Here is a 16,278-nt window from a genome sequence, read left to right as displayed (position 1 = left end):
AAAACTGCTGAACCAGGCAGTGGCTGAGAGGATTACAATTTCCTCATGCCTAAAGCCATATGGCTTCTTTCTAGTCTTTTTTCTCTTTTTATTCTTTTACACCAATAGCCCTCCATTTTTGCTCTGATATTTCTAGATCTTTATCTTTTGGGGTTCTTTTTAAGAACTTATTGATAGATTCTGTCTTTGTTCTGTCTGCTGTTTCTAGTAGATCTGGGCAGATTTCATTTATGTTTTTTTGAAATAAGGTATTCAGCCTTAAATTTTAATCCTACTTTTGGGAAAATCCAAAGATTCTTAAGTAATCTCCCCTTAACCTGTGGTCAGTTGTTTTTTTTTTTTTTTTTAACTCTTACTTTCCATTTTGGAATCAATACTATGCATTGATTCCAAGTCAGAAGAATGTAAGGGCTAGGCAATGGGGGTTAAGTGACTTGCCCAGGGTCGCATGGGTAGGAAGTGTTTGAGGTCAAATTTGAACCCAGGACCTCTCAGTTCCACTGAGCCACCTAGCTGCCCCCAGCCAGTTGTCTTTTAAAATATCTTTCATTGTTTTCTTTTCCTCAATCTTTTAATCTTTTCCAATATTTTTGTTGTCTCATGAAGCTATTAATTTTGGTTTAGTCTATTCTATTTTTCGAGAAGTCCATTCCTTGCTTAAGTTTCTTACTCTCTCTTCTGTTACTTATTCTCCCTTCAGTTATTTCTTCCTCCTTTCTCCCTCTCTCTTTCCCTCCCCACTAATCCACTCATAAACTAAGTCTCATTGCTGATAAACATAGAAACGTTAATTCCATGATCTGGGCAAGTTTACCCCTCTTTAGGTATCCTGGTGGTTTCCCTCTTGGGGGCTCACCATATTGATGCCACACTTATGCAGACAGTAGATCAACTTTAGCTCTCTTGTAACTCAGAACTCCTGAGTTTGAGCAACCTGTCAATCTCTGCTTCCCTCACTAGCAAGGATTACAGGCATGGGCCACTCTCTCTGGCTCTTTTTAAATCTCTTGTATCATTTCTACCAGGCATTCTTGTAGTCCTTGCAGAAATTCCACTTCTTTCCTTTGATTCTGCTTGCAGTTCTTATGGAGTTACTTCTGTTGGGCACATCTTTAGATTTGCACCAGTATTTGTTTCTGGTTGGTGTTTTCTTTGAATTACTTATTTCTGAAGCTTTTGGTCCCAAATGGGGGCTTTGTGCCCTAACTTCCTGCTGTTCTTTTGGGTAGGATATTAGGATATGTTTGATCTCCTCTTTGGTCCCTGTGTTGGCCTCTGTCTCTTTGGATTTTTGATGTTCAGAGCACTGTTTTTTTTCACGGATTCTGAACATCATAACATATTGGTAGTCACAGGTTACTAGTAGTTGCCTGCTGTTACTTAGGTATTTCCAAGCACCCTATCCTGGAGCTCTCTGACCACATGCTAGGACTTCCTCAGGTGAGCTCTCCATTCTTTTTTTGCCTTCAAACAAAGAGCTTCATCCTGTCTTTGGTCACGGTGAAAGGCTACCCTGTGCTGGTATTGGCTTTGCTGGAGGGATCTCACTGCCTAATTTTTATTGGCTTCTCCTGACTTTTTGTCAGGAGACAAAAACTGGGCTTTTGACACTTCTGGAGTCAAAGAAGTAATTCCTTGTTGTTTCTGATTGGAATTCTTGGCCATTTTTCAGTCTAGTATGAATATCATATTTTGTTGGAGTTGACATATGGGATCTGGGTGGTCCTCTTCCTGTTCAGTCATCTTGACGGGAAGTAACCTCTTATTTTCCACTAATCATTGAATTGGGGCAAATTTTGATATGTGCCCCTTCTTTCTCAGATTCTGGGTAGGTGGTTTGCCACTCATTCAGCAACTCTCTGAATCTTGAGATTTGCAAAAGGTGTTCTTCCTCCTTTATTCTTTGCCTTTCTCAAGGGTGGTTGGATGGAGCCATGACAATTAGCAACTTCCAAAAGCCCTGGGACTATAAAAGGAGAGGAAGGAGTTTTGCATGTCATTACTCTGATGATTCTTGCCGTCAGGTAGAACTGTAGGAGCTTATTTTCTGGGTTTGAAATTTACTTTTTTTTTAAACCCTTACCTTCTCTCTTAGAATCAATACTCTGTACTGGTTCTAAGGTAGAAGAGGTGTATGGGCTAGGCAATGGAGGTTAAGTGACTTTCTCAGGGTTACACAGCTAGGCAGTATATGAGGCAAGATTTGAACCCAGGACCTCCCGACTCTAGACCTCCCAATCCCCTGAGCTACCTAGCTGTCCCCTGGAAATTACTATTGTGGGTTAGAAACCTTGAGGGGAAGTTGAGTAAAAAATATGAGTAGAATTATTTAAAGTTTCACTTAGAGTAGAAATAGATCGAATAATCAAATTCAAGTCAAAATGTGGGTTAATGAGAAAGGTAGTATAAACCCCTGGTCACTGGTCACTGACCAGCCATGACTCCAGAGGACTGAGCTGGAAAACATTCTTATTCACCTCTTCTTAGAAGATGCCTATTTTTGGACTTCACAAATGGGTAGATTTGTTTTGTTTGACTTCTTCTTTGAAACAAGGATGGTGCTTCTCTTTTTTTTTAACTTGGGGAAGAAGATGATTTTAGAGTGAAGGACATTTTAAAAACTCCCCAAAACCTAGCCCCAATATTTTTGTGGTTAATACTAAGCAAAATGTTATGATAGTATTGAAAGAATACTAATATGATGGAGTCTGAAGACCCCAGTTTCAGTCTTCTCTTTACTACCAACTAGCTGTGTGACCTTGGTAATGCCACTTGCCTCTTTGTGTCCTCAGTTTTTTTCATTTATAAATTGAAGGTTTAGATTAGATCTGGAATTCTTAACTTGAGGGTCTGTGGATGGATTTCAGAGGGTTGATGAACTTGGATTGGCAAAAAAAAATTTTTTTAACCTCTTAATTGAAGGTTAGTATTTCCTTAAATTCTGATTTTTAAAAATAAACCCATAATATTTCAAGAAAGGATCCATAGGCTTTACCACTCTGCCTAGAGGTTCATAAAAGTCTCAGAACCCTAGCTAGACTAGACTGACATTTTTTGGGGCATGGGGCAGGGTAGATGTATAATTTCAGCGGTATGGGAAAACTGGTTAGGAAACTCCCTCTCCCTTTGTAACTTAGGATCTACTTTGCAAGACTACAGTTTTTGAGAATTCATGGGATGGGGGAAGAAGAGGATGAAATGAGAGGTTAAATGATTTACCTAAGGTCATATGGTCAGTGTGTATAAGAGACAGGACTTGAACTCAGAACTTTCTGACTGAAGCCAGCTTTCTATTCAATAGGCAACACTGCCTGTCAAACCACACTATCTTCTTGTGTCTTCTAGCTCTAAAATTCTTTGGCGTAATGCTCTGCTTTATTTACTTTCCAGTTAAATGCTCATTGAATAAAGTTATGATGGGCTTGGGAACCCTGAACTACCATAAACTAAAGAAGTTCAATGTCGTAGTAATTTCATGGGTCAGAATTTCAGTAGTGATTTGCATTCTGACTTTCCTGATTTCTTGAGGCTAGTTACAAAGCAGAAAAATTCAAGTAAGAAAGAGAATGTGACTTGACTTAAACTTATCTTGCCAAATCTGTCTCCTTATAATAATAATATAAATAAGTAACCTTTTACACGTACTATCCTGTTTGATCCTCACAACTGTTCTGTGAGGCAAGCCCTATTATGATTCCCATTTTACAGATGTGGAAACTGAAGTCATGCAACTCTCCCAGTGCTATATGGCTGCTAGATATCTAGGACAGTATTTGAATTCCTCTTCCTGACATTCTACCACCCAGCTGTAAATTACAAAAAGTAAATATTTGTGAATTGAAGATAAGTCCATGTTTCTCTCTTATTTGTAAAGGAAACACTGCTTGGAAAGGGTTATTTGGAACAAGATTTATATGTTCCTTTTAAAACAAAGTTGCCAAAATTAAAAAAGATAAATCACCAAAAGTTTTTATTGGTCTTCAACTTTGAACAAAGGAACTTTTTAAAGTGGTCTCCCAGCTTAATACTGAGGAGGGTTTTCAATTCCTAATTAAAAACCGAATTACAAAACATTTGTCAGTCACTCTTTTAACTTTAAATTTTAGTGAGGATGCAATATTGTTGAAAAAAAAGAGTGATTTAGTCAATCAATAGATATTCATTAAGTACCTACTATGTGCCAGATCCTGTGAAGAATGAAAAGTTCCTTGCTAACATCAGCTGCAGACCTGTTTGGGATGTGAGCTGAGCATACTTTTTTTTTTTAATGGCAACCTAAGGCACAATAGTGCCTTATTAATATTCCGTGTCATACAAATGAAATCAGAAGGCTTTCATTATAAAACATATGTGCTCTACCACCTTTCAACATCTCCTAACCACATACTCATTTTTTATCCTAGAATCCAGCCAGCATCCTCAAAAGTTCTGGATTTCCTTTTTTTTTTTTTTTTAACTTCTTTCTCATATTTTCTCCTTTATCTCACTTATACTGAAAAAAAAATAATTTTCTTAAGAACCTTTTAAGGATTTTATAAGTAAAAGCACCCCGGTGATATTTCTCCTCGGTATTGGAGTCAGCATTCTCTCAACTCAACTGGTTGACTTTTTTATGTAGACATTTTGTTTAAAATGCTGTGGATGTGTATAGAAAACCTAATTCTGGGGGACAAATTATGTTTTCTTCTTCTGTCTCTTCTATAATCAGTGTTCTCATGAAATGTTTCATCTTTCTGTCTAAGCTAAAAAGAGTCCTGTGGTTTTTGAGAGATCCATGTTGTCATTCATTTAAGGGAAAGTTTATACTGTCAACGTAAGTTTATGCTGGTTGGGATTCTCGAATGTAAATCTCCGATAATGAGAAGGAAGAGACATCATTATGAAGTAGCTGTTAGGGTGGAATCATCTCTTCCTCTTGGCTGCCTTACTGTTTTGCCCAACTCTAACACTGGGGTCAGTTGAATATTTTTAGTGTTGGAAAATGTCTTTAGAAAAACACAAGTTGATGCCAGATCAACAAATCTGTATACTCTTTTGACTCTTTTAGATCATCTGGTATTTGAAGGTCACTGAAACCAAACTGAACTGCTTTACTGTGCTGGGAAATTCACATTCTTGTTCTTTTATGGATTTCACATAGATTTTACATATTAAAAATCTCAATTGGGTTTTGAGCTGAGTATGAGACTGTGAACCTCATATAGTTGCCTGCCTTTCTCTGCCCTATTTTGTGGATCCTTTTGGTTCTTAAACTTTCAAAAAGAAAACTGGTTTCAAGAGAATTCTTGTTTCAAGGGGTCCCAAAAAGATAAATTTTCAGGAGAAAATTAAGCTCTCGCTTGCTATGAAATGTGTAAGGTGAGTCACTTAACTGCTTCCCTTTTTTTGCTCTCTAAAATGATCGTGAGTGGTTTATCTTTGGTGGAGATTTGTGGGTGGAATATTAATATAATCATGTAATTAATGACATTGCTTTGCATTATTCAGGTCCAGTTCTTGAATAGATTTGTCTTGTTCAAAATAGTGCTTCCTCCTGTACCAGAAAAGAGAAACCCAATACGTTTGTTTCCCGATGATCTCGGTCCTAAGTTCTTCATTGGTTTTCTCATATTCGTCGATATTATTATTGATGTGTATGTGGAGAGTGACACATGCCGCATTTGGTTAGAAAGTTATTCTTGGACTACTCAAAAAGATGGTTCATACTTGTAATATGGTGCTCCCATTTGTAATAATTGCTATTTTATGTTTAATCTTCGATGTTCTTGGTAATGATTAACTTTTTTTTAAGAAGGGTTGAAAGAGGAATTAATTTTCAACATTAATTACCATTTTTCCTGCTTAATCATAGTGCAGACAGGAGATAGGAAGAGCTGAACAGGTTACATCCTTATGCCAATGATAGAATTATCCTCAGGCTGAAAATCCAACCACACCCTTCATCTAAAGAGGAGTCTTAAATTTCAGTCTTGAAAAAAATGTTGCCTGGTGTTAACATTTCTCATATACACCCCCTTTTCTCCTCTGCTGCTACCAGCACTCTGAGGCAGATGCTCATCCCATCACACCTAGAATATTGCTCTCTCTGCCTCAAGATTCTCTCACCTGAGCTTATATTCCACTCCACTATCAAAGTGATCTACCCCCCTCCAAAAACAGAAGAGTGATCAAAGGTTAGGCAAACAGGATTAAGTGACTTGCCCAGGATCACACAGATAGAAGTGGCCCAGGCCAGATTTGAATACAGGCCCTCCTGACTCCTGGCCTGGCATCCTATCCACTGTGCTACCTTGCTACCCCTCCTTTTTAAATATAATATTTTATTTTCCTGATTACATGTAAAAATAATTTTTAACGTAAATTTTCTGAAATTTTGAGTTTCAAATTCTACCTCCCTCCCGTCTCTGCTTTCTGAGACAATAAGCAACAAGATCTACATTATATTTGTGTGATCATGCAAAACATTTCCATATTGATCGTTCTGTGGAAGAAGACATATAAAAAACATGAAGGAAATAAAGTGAAAAGTAATATTCTTGAATCTGCATTCAGATTCCATCAGTTCTTTCTTTGGTGGTAGATAGCATTTTGCAACAGGAGCCCACTAGAGTTGTCTTAGATCATTGAATTGCTATGTTTTCCCCATGGGAGTCAAAGCTTAAAAACAAACAAAAACCTTGGTAAATTTAGTTTTTCAATGAAGATTTCCATTTGGTCTCACTTTCCCCTTCCTTCACTGAGAAAAAGAAAAGAAAGCCCAAATTCTTGTAACAAATATGCATCATCAAGCAAAATACATTCCCACACTGACCATGTCCCAAAACTCTATATCTGTTTGCACCCTGAGTCCATCACTTCTCTTATAGGACATAGGTAGCATGTTTGATCCTTGGTCCTCTGGAAACCTCAACGGTTGATCATTGAGTTCTTAACAAAGTTTTTGGAGTCAAACGCTTTTTAAAAATAATGAACCAACAAAAACTAAGGGACTTTGTATCTCAACATTTTTTATTTGTTCACGAAGATGTTTCCCTCTTCTATAGTGAAGATGCCTACCATTGAGTGTTACTTATGCAAGCCTTTTAATTCCTTCCCATATTATCATCAAAGATATCCTTAATAGATGTGTAGCTCATTCTCATAAAGATTTTATAAAGATGAGAAAGTGGGTTGGTATTTAGCTGTGTCTTCTTGATCATCATTTTATAACAGAATTTGTCACTTTTTTCTCGAATTTCTTAGTATCTTCCCTTCTTTCAGAATCTTGGAAATTCATTCCTTGAATCTTCCATTGTATTTTTTTTAAACCTTTACCTTCATCTTAGAATCGATGCTGTATATTGGTTCCAAGGCAGAAGAGTGGTAAGGGCTAGGCAATGGGGGTCAAGTGACTTGCCCAATGTGGTATAGCTTAGGAAGTGTCTGAGGCATCCACTGAGTCACCTGGCTGCCCCACTTTCATTGTGTTTTGAAGGAATAGTTGGGAACCCTTTTTTTTTCCTTTCAAAAGTGACTTGCCAAATGCAAAGGACTTTCCAGGCTTGAAGCCAATGGCTACAAGGGATGAGTCTTGGTAGCTCCCATAGAGAGAGGCAAAACTAAATTAAAGCTAAGGCATTTCCTCTTAGTCCTGGCAGCTAAATTGTAATCCTATTTCATGATCTAAAATACAAGCAATCCCAGGCCCTGGAAATTCCAAAATGAGCATGTCTTAGTTGTTATGCTTTTCCGGTGGCCTTTCAAGGGCAGTTGATGGCGGCGTGGAAGCTGTGCTGGGTAAATTCAGGGCCTGGCCCAGTAGGTGCCTAATGACTTCAGTGTGGGTTTTTAATCTCCTGCCCAAAGAGTTATCTTACTTGCCCAGACAAGCTGTTCCCCACTACAGGAGGGTGTGGGAAAATTAACACTGCCAGAACAACGAGAGGCAGGGAAAAGGGGGGGGGGCTGAAGTTTGAAATGAATTACCTTAATATTTAATTTAGTGCAGCCCTGCAGAGGTCCAACTTTAAATCTCTGTAGCGTGTCAGGAGAGTCCAGCACTGTTCCAAAAAGGAGAAAAGAAAACAGAATTGAAGAAATATACAGAGCGCAGCTATCTTTAATGTTTGAATTAACTATTGGGAAACCCGAAACACCAAATGTAATAAAATGTTGACATCAGTTTCATTCAGCATACAGTAACTCTGGTGTATAAGGACATCTTTGGCACCAAAGGAAATCCAGAGAATAAAAGCAGCAGTCATCAGAATTTGAAGGAACCCACTGATTATTTCCATCTGTACATTTTACAGACCCCTTGCAAAAATCCGAAACCCAGGACTCAAGCTGGAGAGTGAGTATGTTGAACCGTGGAATTTGCTCTGTTGTTAGAGAGAGAAATCCAAAGTAAATGGGCATAAATCCTTTTTTGAAAAGTTTTAAATGATGACAATTGTTTTCTTATGACCAAAAGTCTTATTTGTTAAAAATGCCATTACATTTGAATAATTGGCTGATTTTTATGCCTTGTGAAATACGTTGCTAAAGACGGGGGCTGTATTTCTTTTCCATATAGTCATGATTTCTTTCTGAAAGATAGTTTATTTTCAAATTAACAGCCCTGAACTTTTGAATTGTTTTTATTGTTATTCTGCACCTAGGGAATGGTCACCAGTGTTGCATGCCTGACTTGAAATAGGCAGAAGCTACTTCTTAAGTGGTCCTTTTGGGAAGAACTTCATTTGGACCAAAGAAACACAAATGACTAAAGTATGAATTTGAAACCATATCCCTGTTTCATCCTAAATGAACTTTGCTTTTTTTTTTTCAAATTTAAATTATATTGCATTTTTAGTAGCCAGCTGATATATTTTTGTCACTTAATTGAAGCCAAGGAGAGGGAGATGCACCTCTGTGGAACTTGGTCTGGTGCATTTATCTGTTTTGAGCAGGGACTTTCTGATGAATACATGTTGATTTTTGACATCCTAGATATCATATACGATTGATTGATTTCGTAATATGGTCAAACAGCTATGTTTCCCCAGATCTTCAGGAGAGTTATTGGGCTTGCCATAGGGAAGGAATGCTGTGATCAGTCTTTAGGGAGAAAACTGAAGGCATCAGTCATTTGTAGATGTATTTTAAATGTTTTCTTTCACTCTTTTAAGAAGAAAATTTAGGGAATTTTGTCATCTAGAGTCTTAGGGTCACAGCTGAAAAGTTTTGTTTGTAGAGAACACAGATTCCTGTGTTAATGGCTTCATGGATAGTTTGTGCCTGGTGCATAATAACTGCCTATTGAGGGATTGATTCACCTTTATTAGAGGTGAATTTCTGTGATTTGATGGCTAATGGAAATAGACCAACATGCCGAATAGTGTAACTGGAGGTAAAAATGGGACGAATACGGGATTTTTTGATAAAGTGTTTCCCACCTTCTATTCTAGATAAACGTAAGTCTTCTCAAGGAATAAATGAGAGTGCTGTAGCATTAGAAATACAATTTGGTAGAAATATTATCTTAAACCAAAATAGCAACTAATGGCAGATTGCAAAAGTCAGACAATTATCAATTCTCATTAAGATTTTTCTTATCCAGCACATATGGAAGATTGTTTATAAACAGCTTTTTAAAAATGTGCATGTAAATTTAGGATAATATTTGGCAATACTTGGCCAGCTTGGCATTGCCAAGAGCCTCTATCCTTTATACTTGTTTGGAATAGTTTCTTGGATGGGATCTATACTGTGTATGAGATTTGCTCTTTTCCCGCTAGCCCTGCAAACTTAATGACTCTCAAGAAACTCTTTCCTTTTTTGTAACCCCTAAAATCCACAGAATAATTCACTACAGAAGATTTGTAACCATGAAGTTGGTGGGAGGTTGGGAATTTTAGAATTCCCTCTCAGGCCAGTGAGACATTAAGGTTAGCAAATGGGCAGTAGTTTGAATGCTTTGGTATATTTATATTTGTAATTAAAGCATCTGTTTGACTCTCTGGAACTGCACTTGGTGCTAATCTCAGAATAGCACTTTTCATTGCAATTATTTAATGACTCAGATTTCCCCCTTTTATTTGTGACTCCCTGGGAATAAGTTAGACATGTCGAAAAGTTACATTAATGCTTTTGATCACTGGGGTCCTATTTGGCGAATTAATACTTCAGTCCATTAAATGGGGCCCTAATGGCCCACAACACTTAATCCAACTTGCCAGAATGTCCTTCTTGAGCAAAAGATCTCATGGGTATTAGAGAATCTGGCTCCATATTTCTGGAGTACATTAATGGTCGTATCCAAAAAAGATATGCTACGGGAGTCTAGACCAGGGTCCGTTGAAGAAGTTCATTGAATTGTCTCAGTAGATAACCTGGGTCAGTTTTCAGTCTAGGGGTTGATCTGGTGATGCAAGAGGAGTTCTGGGAGAATTCTCCAGAGGTGCTGATTTGCTCCAGATCTCCTGGGAGCATCTTAAAGAGCTGTGGTACTGCATGCCTCAGGGGGTTTTAATATAGACCTGAGTTCACAGGGTCTGTCAGACATCTAGAACCAGCTCATCTGAAGATCAGGCATTCCTGGGCTGGTTGGCTGCCAAATTGGGTCTATCCCAGTCTCTATTCAGATTGGAAGTTAGTGATAAGGCTGCCCCAGGGTTCAAGCTCTTGGATTCACTGGTGAGGAGTAGCCACTTTGTGCTAATTGCTCCTGCTTAATTGTAGTTAATAGTGGGGTGATGAATGTGAAACCAGCTGGCATGACTCCTGTGGCATCTTACGTGTCAGAGGATGATAGAGTATTTTAGCCATTAGGGAAAAAGTGAAGTTTTAAAGTCATAGCAGAAAAATATTTTGTCTTTTTAGATGGGGCATGGTTGCATGTATTAACTGTGCATTGCTGCCTACGGCTGAGTCTGTGCAGTCAAGTTGTAGGACGTGATATCATAGGTATGATGTTGCCTTGCCCTTTGGAATTTAGCTAAGCTATGTACTCAGTCAGAGCAACTAAGTGGCACAGGGGTTGGGGTGCCCAGCCCAGAATCAGGAAAACTCCTCTTCCTCAAGGTTCAAATCTGGCCTCAGACACTTCCTAGCTGTGTGACTCTGGGCAAGTCATTGAATCCTGTTTGCCTCAGTTTCCTCATCTGTAAAATGAGCTGCAGGAGGAAATGACAAACCACTCTAGTAACTTTGCCAAGAAACCCCAAAAAGAGTCATGAAGAATTGGATATGACTAAATAACAACAACTCTGCTCAGAATTTGGAAGAGGGAGAGGAAAAAAGGGAAAAAACATAGCAAAGAAACAGAAAGCATACATCTTACCCTTAGAGTTTACAATTAAAAGGGAAAACTGGACTAATATAAAACTTTAGTACAAGAGAATACATATATCTCTTTAGGAAAAAAACAAAACTCTTACTTTCTGTCTTAGAAGCAATACTGTGTGTTGTTTCCAAGGCAGAAGATTGATCAGGACTAGGCAATGGGACTTGCCCAGGGTCACACAGCTAGGAAATGTCTGAGGCCAGATTTGAACCAAGGACCTCCTGTCCAAGCCTAGTTCTCAATCCACTGAGCCTCTTAGATGCTCCCACCATGTCTTCTTGATTTTATAATATAATATTTTATAATATAATTTGTCATTTTTTCCTTAATTACTCACTATTTTCCCTTCTTCCAGTTTCTTGAAATGCATTCCTTCATACTATAATTATGTGGTTTTTTTTTTAAACTCTAACATTCCATCTTAGAATCAATGCTACAATTTGGTTTTAAGACAGAAGCTTGGCAAGGGCTAGGAAATGGGAGTTAAGTGACTTGTCCAGGGTCACCCAGCTAGGAAGTTTCTGAGGCCAAATCTGGACCCAGGACCTCCCCTCTTTAGGCCTGGCTCTCAATCCACTGAGCCACCTAGATGCCCCCTACCACTCGGCCATTCTCTGACATCTAGTTTCTCCCTCTCTGTATTGCCTTCTTCCCAGTGCTTATAAACATATTCAGATCTTGCCTACCTTTATTTGGCCCTGTTTGCTCCATTCTTTTTGATATGCAATTTCTCTAGAATGTGATTCCATTTTTTTTAGCACCCACCCTCTTTGCAATCTCAGGTCTGCTACCAGAGTGCTTTCTCCAATGTTATTACTACTTTCCTAATTGGTTACTACAAAGCCTTTTCCTCAATTCTCCTTATCTATACAGTTTTGGTTGCATTGGCTACCACTCTTCTTGAGTGCACTGCTGCCCTCTTCTTGAGACTTTCTCCTCCATTGCCTTGTGTGGTGCCTCGAGACCCTGGTTTTCTTCTTCCTCTCCCTCAGTGCTACTCTTTCTCGGTCAGCCTCCTTTAATTCTCTTGTTGTTCTGTTGTGCCTGACTCTTTGGGACCTTCTTTAGAGGTATCTTGGCAGAAATCCTGGAGTGGTTTGCCATTTCCTTCTCCAGCTCATTTTCCAGATGAGGAACTGAGGCAAACAGGGTTAGGTGACTTGTCCAGGGTCACATATCTGTCCCAATTTGAATTCATGAATACGTCTCCCTGATTCCAATCACAGTGCTCTATCCACGCGCCACCTAGTTTCCCCATTTTTTTGCCTTTCATTTTCTCACCCTTGAAATGTGAATATATATTAATTAGCACAGGGATTCTTTTTAAAAAAATTTTATTTAATTGTTAATTAAGAGAATTTTTCCGTGGTTCCATGATTTATGTTCTTTCCCTCCCCTCCTCCCACCTCCCTCCTGTAGCCGACGTGCAATTCCACTGAGTTTTACATGTAGCACAGGGATTCCTAATGTGTGTATGTGTGTATGTGTATGACGGACTCCTTTACCAGTCTGGTGAAGCCTATGGGCCTTTTTTTCAGAGTGTTTTTAAAGACATAAAATAAAATATGTATGATTAAAAGGAAACTAATTATATTGAAATAGTTACCAAATGATAAAAACTCGTTCACAGGACTATACTAATTACCCCTTGCTTCAAAGCTCAGCCCTAGCTCCCCAGCTTTTTGCTCCTAAAAAACATATACATTAGTGTGCAATCTCTTCTGCTTAGTAGTTTCCCACATTTGTATCTTTAGAACCAGTCTGTTTTCCGAGTGTTATATTTCCTCATTTCTGTCTGCTAGATGTTTCTACTTGGACTTAATCATGCCAGACTCAACATGTCTCCAAACGCACTCATCAACAATCCCCCCAAAGCAGGTCCTCCTGCAGACTGTATTTCTGTTGGTGTTTGTGCCACCTCTCCTGGAGGCAGCTAGGTGGCAAAGTAGATACAGTGCCAGAACTGGTCTCAGGAAGACTCATCTTCTTGAGTTCAAATCTAACCCCAGAGACTTACTAGCTGTGTGACCCTGGGCAAATCACTTGTTGGCCTCAGTTTCCTCATTTGCAAAATGAGTTGGAAAGAAATGATGAGTCACTCCAGTTTCTTTGCCCAGAAAATCCCAAATGGTACCGTAAATAGTCAGACAATTGAGCAATAACAACATTCCTCCCCCAATTCCCTTGTTTCAAAACTTAGGAGAAATCTTTGACTTCTTTCTCAGCTTCTAAATTTCACCTGTCACTAAGAATTGTTTTTTTTCCTTCAAATTAAAACTTTCCTCCCCAATTAACAAGCATTTTCCCCCACTTCTCTTATCTCTCCCTTAAGTCAGTGGAAAAGAAAAACCTTTGTAATAAATATACACCCTCAATCTAACCAAATTCCCTTATTAGCTACGTCCAAAAACATCCATCTCATTCTGCATAATCTATCACTTCTCTTTCTTAGGAAGGCGAGTAGTGTCCTTCATCATCCCATTTCATTGGAAATACTGGTGGGTCATTAAATATCTTAGCTCATACCATACACTGTGTTCTCTTTAACGTCACTGTTGTTCAGTTATTTTTTTTTCAGTCACGTCTGACTTCACGCCTCCATTTAGAATTTTCTTGACACATACTCAAGTGGTCTGCCATTTCCTTTTCCAACTCTTTTGACAGAAGAGGAAACTGAGGTAAGCAAGATTAAGTGACTTGCTGAGAGTCAAACAGCTAGTAAATGTCTGAGGCCAGATTTGAACTCAGAAAGATGAGTCTTCCTGACTTCAAATTTGGTACCACCTAACTTTGAAATAGTATCATAGATTAAAAGATGGAGGGTACCTTAGAAACCATTGAATGAAAACACCTTTTATATATGAAGAAATCAAGGTTAAATCATTTACTCAGGGTTCCATAGCTAGTGAGTGTATGAGGTAGAATTCAAACTTAAATTTGCTTCAAAGAAGTATTTGTACTTTGTATCTCAATTTTAATGCTTACTATAGATTGTTACGGATTTTCATTTCTCTTCATACATCTGTTCCACTAGATTGTAAGCTCTTTGTTGGTAAGGGGCTTACCATAAAATTCTCAGTGGAAAGAGCCCATCCAGAGTAGATCACCCTGTATCCGAGCAGAAATCTCTTCTGCCACCTCTTCTTTGAAGATACCTAGTGATGAAGCTATCACCGTGTCTCAAAGCAGCCTGCTACACTTTACTTTTTAGGTGGTTTTCTTTCCGTTGAAATTTGCCTTCCTGAAACTTTCGGCAGTTATTCCTAGTTTTTGACTGTTACAGAAAGCAAAAGATGATCAGCTCCTCTTCATTTGTCTTTACAATCTGTTCTGGTACCACAATTGGACTTGTCATTCCTGTCTAATTTGTTTCTAGTCCTTTGTGATGGCAAAAAGTGGTCTTTCTACATATACCTTTTAATGTCGGCTCATGAAGAGATCATGCTATGAGTCAAATGGATTGTGTAGTCCACTGGAGCAGGCAGGTCCTTGCCACATAGATGGGTTTTAACCATTTCACTTTCAGACTGTAATTGGACAATTGGATAGGATAAACAATAATGGCCAGGTGTGAGAATTCATATTTGTTTTTCCACACTCTGTTTTATTAGATTTAGCCCATTTTTCTAGGCTGTTGAGTTCTTTTGGATGCTAAGTTTTCCATCTGACCAGTGGCGTCTGGTAAATGTTAACAGCTGCCTCTGAGCATAATTTTAGGCTTAATCTGCATCATTAACATTTTTTCTACATTTTCCCCAAATCTGACTTTGGATAATCAAAAGAACAATAAATCAAGCTCCTATTTATGGTATTTATTGATTTCTGAGGCATAAATGCACACGATGAAAATTTAACATTCAGGGATCTGGCTGCAGCTGGCTTCAGGACTCTCCTGCATCTGTCATAGTAACAATGTCTTATGACTTTCTGTGAACTATGATTTTCATAAACATTTCATCTGTGCCTTCATCCTATCCTTGAAAATGTTGAGCGGCACAAGATGGAACTCTTTGGCATTCCAGGTTCGCTAGATCACTTCTCCACTCTTTGGGTTTGGTCATTCCGTTACAAATCCAGCCAACTAGTCTATCATCCTTCTCGTAGAGCTCCATCTTGTTTTGTGTGAACATGAGAGACTTTGTCAGATGGCTGGCCGAAATTCAGCTAGACTTTGTCTGTGACATTGTACAGATCTACCTGGTTAGTTAAAATACCTCTCTCTCCCCCAATCCTCTCCCCGCCTCCTCCAGCCGAACAAAACAGGAAATAAAATTACTTTGGCATGACCAGCTCTTATCTATCTTTGCTTCCTTTTTCTGATTGCTGGGCCCCTCAGATCACCTCCTTCCCTCCCTCCCTCCCTCCCTGCCCCACACCTTTCTTTATCCTTTTAATGTATTCCTTCAAAGAACCTTCATAAATGTTTTCTGAGGATGATCAAATGAGAGAATCTCTGTAAAGCCTATAACATGTGTTTGTGTCAGAAATCAAGAGAAATGGGCTTTTCCAGGCATCAAACAAGGCAACCAGTAAGGCAGTCCAAAAGGCAAAGCCAGAAATCAACTAGGTCCAGTGACTGTAGAAACAGGCCATGTGAGTTCTGGCTTCCACCTTCTCTTCTGAGGACAATTGAAGGAAGTGCCTGGGTTCAACTAATTATGTTTTGCTTTAGGCTCATGGTAACATTTTGTTGTTGTTGTTGGTAGCCTAGGCCTAGCCTGTCCCCCTTATAGTTAGAAGAACTTGGGGTGGGCTGGGGTTTCAATCACTGCTTGCAACCTTAAGGTAGGGGTTGGAGTACAAGCTCTATTTATAAGTTAATAGAATAAAAAGCCAGGAACCAAAGACTTCCTGGTATGGTCTGGTGGCTGTGGTCCAGCAAGAATTTATAACTAGATTTAGAATATTCTCTCTCTCTCTCTCTCTCTCTCTCTCTCTCTCTCTCTCTCTCTCTCTCTCTCTCTCTCTCTCTC

The 16,278-nt window shown here is 38.8% G+C and overlaps 1 protein-coding gene across 2 annotated transcripts in view; it reads left to right on the top strand.

The window, feature by feature from the left end:
• The window catches only part of STOX2 (storkhead box 2), a 312,993-nt gene that overhangs the window by 84,204 nt on the left and 212,511 nt on the right, over positions 1 to 16,278 (top strand). Inside the window, exons 1-2 of one of the 2 annotated variants that reach the window (XM_044680419.1) lie at positions 5,316 to 5,358; positions 8,292 to 8,332. The exons of the other annotated variant lie outside the window; for it this stretch is intronic. Coding sequence (XP_044536354.1) covers positions 5,345 to 5,358; positions 8,292 to 8,332 — 55 coding nt within the window. The 5' untranslated portion in view covers positions 5,316 to 5,344. Of the gene's footprint in view, positions 1 to 5,315; positions 5,359 to 8,291; positions 8,333 to 16,278 lie in introns of those variants that run through there. 2 annotated transcript variants of the gene reach the window in all.

This window comes from Gracilinanus agilis, chromosome 6 (genome assembly GCF_016433145.1).
Source record: "Gracilinanus agilis isolate LMUSP501 chromosome 6, AgileGrace, whole genome shotgun sequence".
Lineage (NCBI taxonomy): Eukaryota > Metazoa > Chordata > Mammalia > Didelphimorphia > Didelphidae > Gracilinanus > Gracilinanus agilis.
This window is presented reverse-complemented; position numbering and strand designations above follow the sequence as displayed.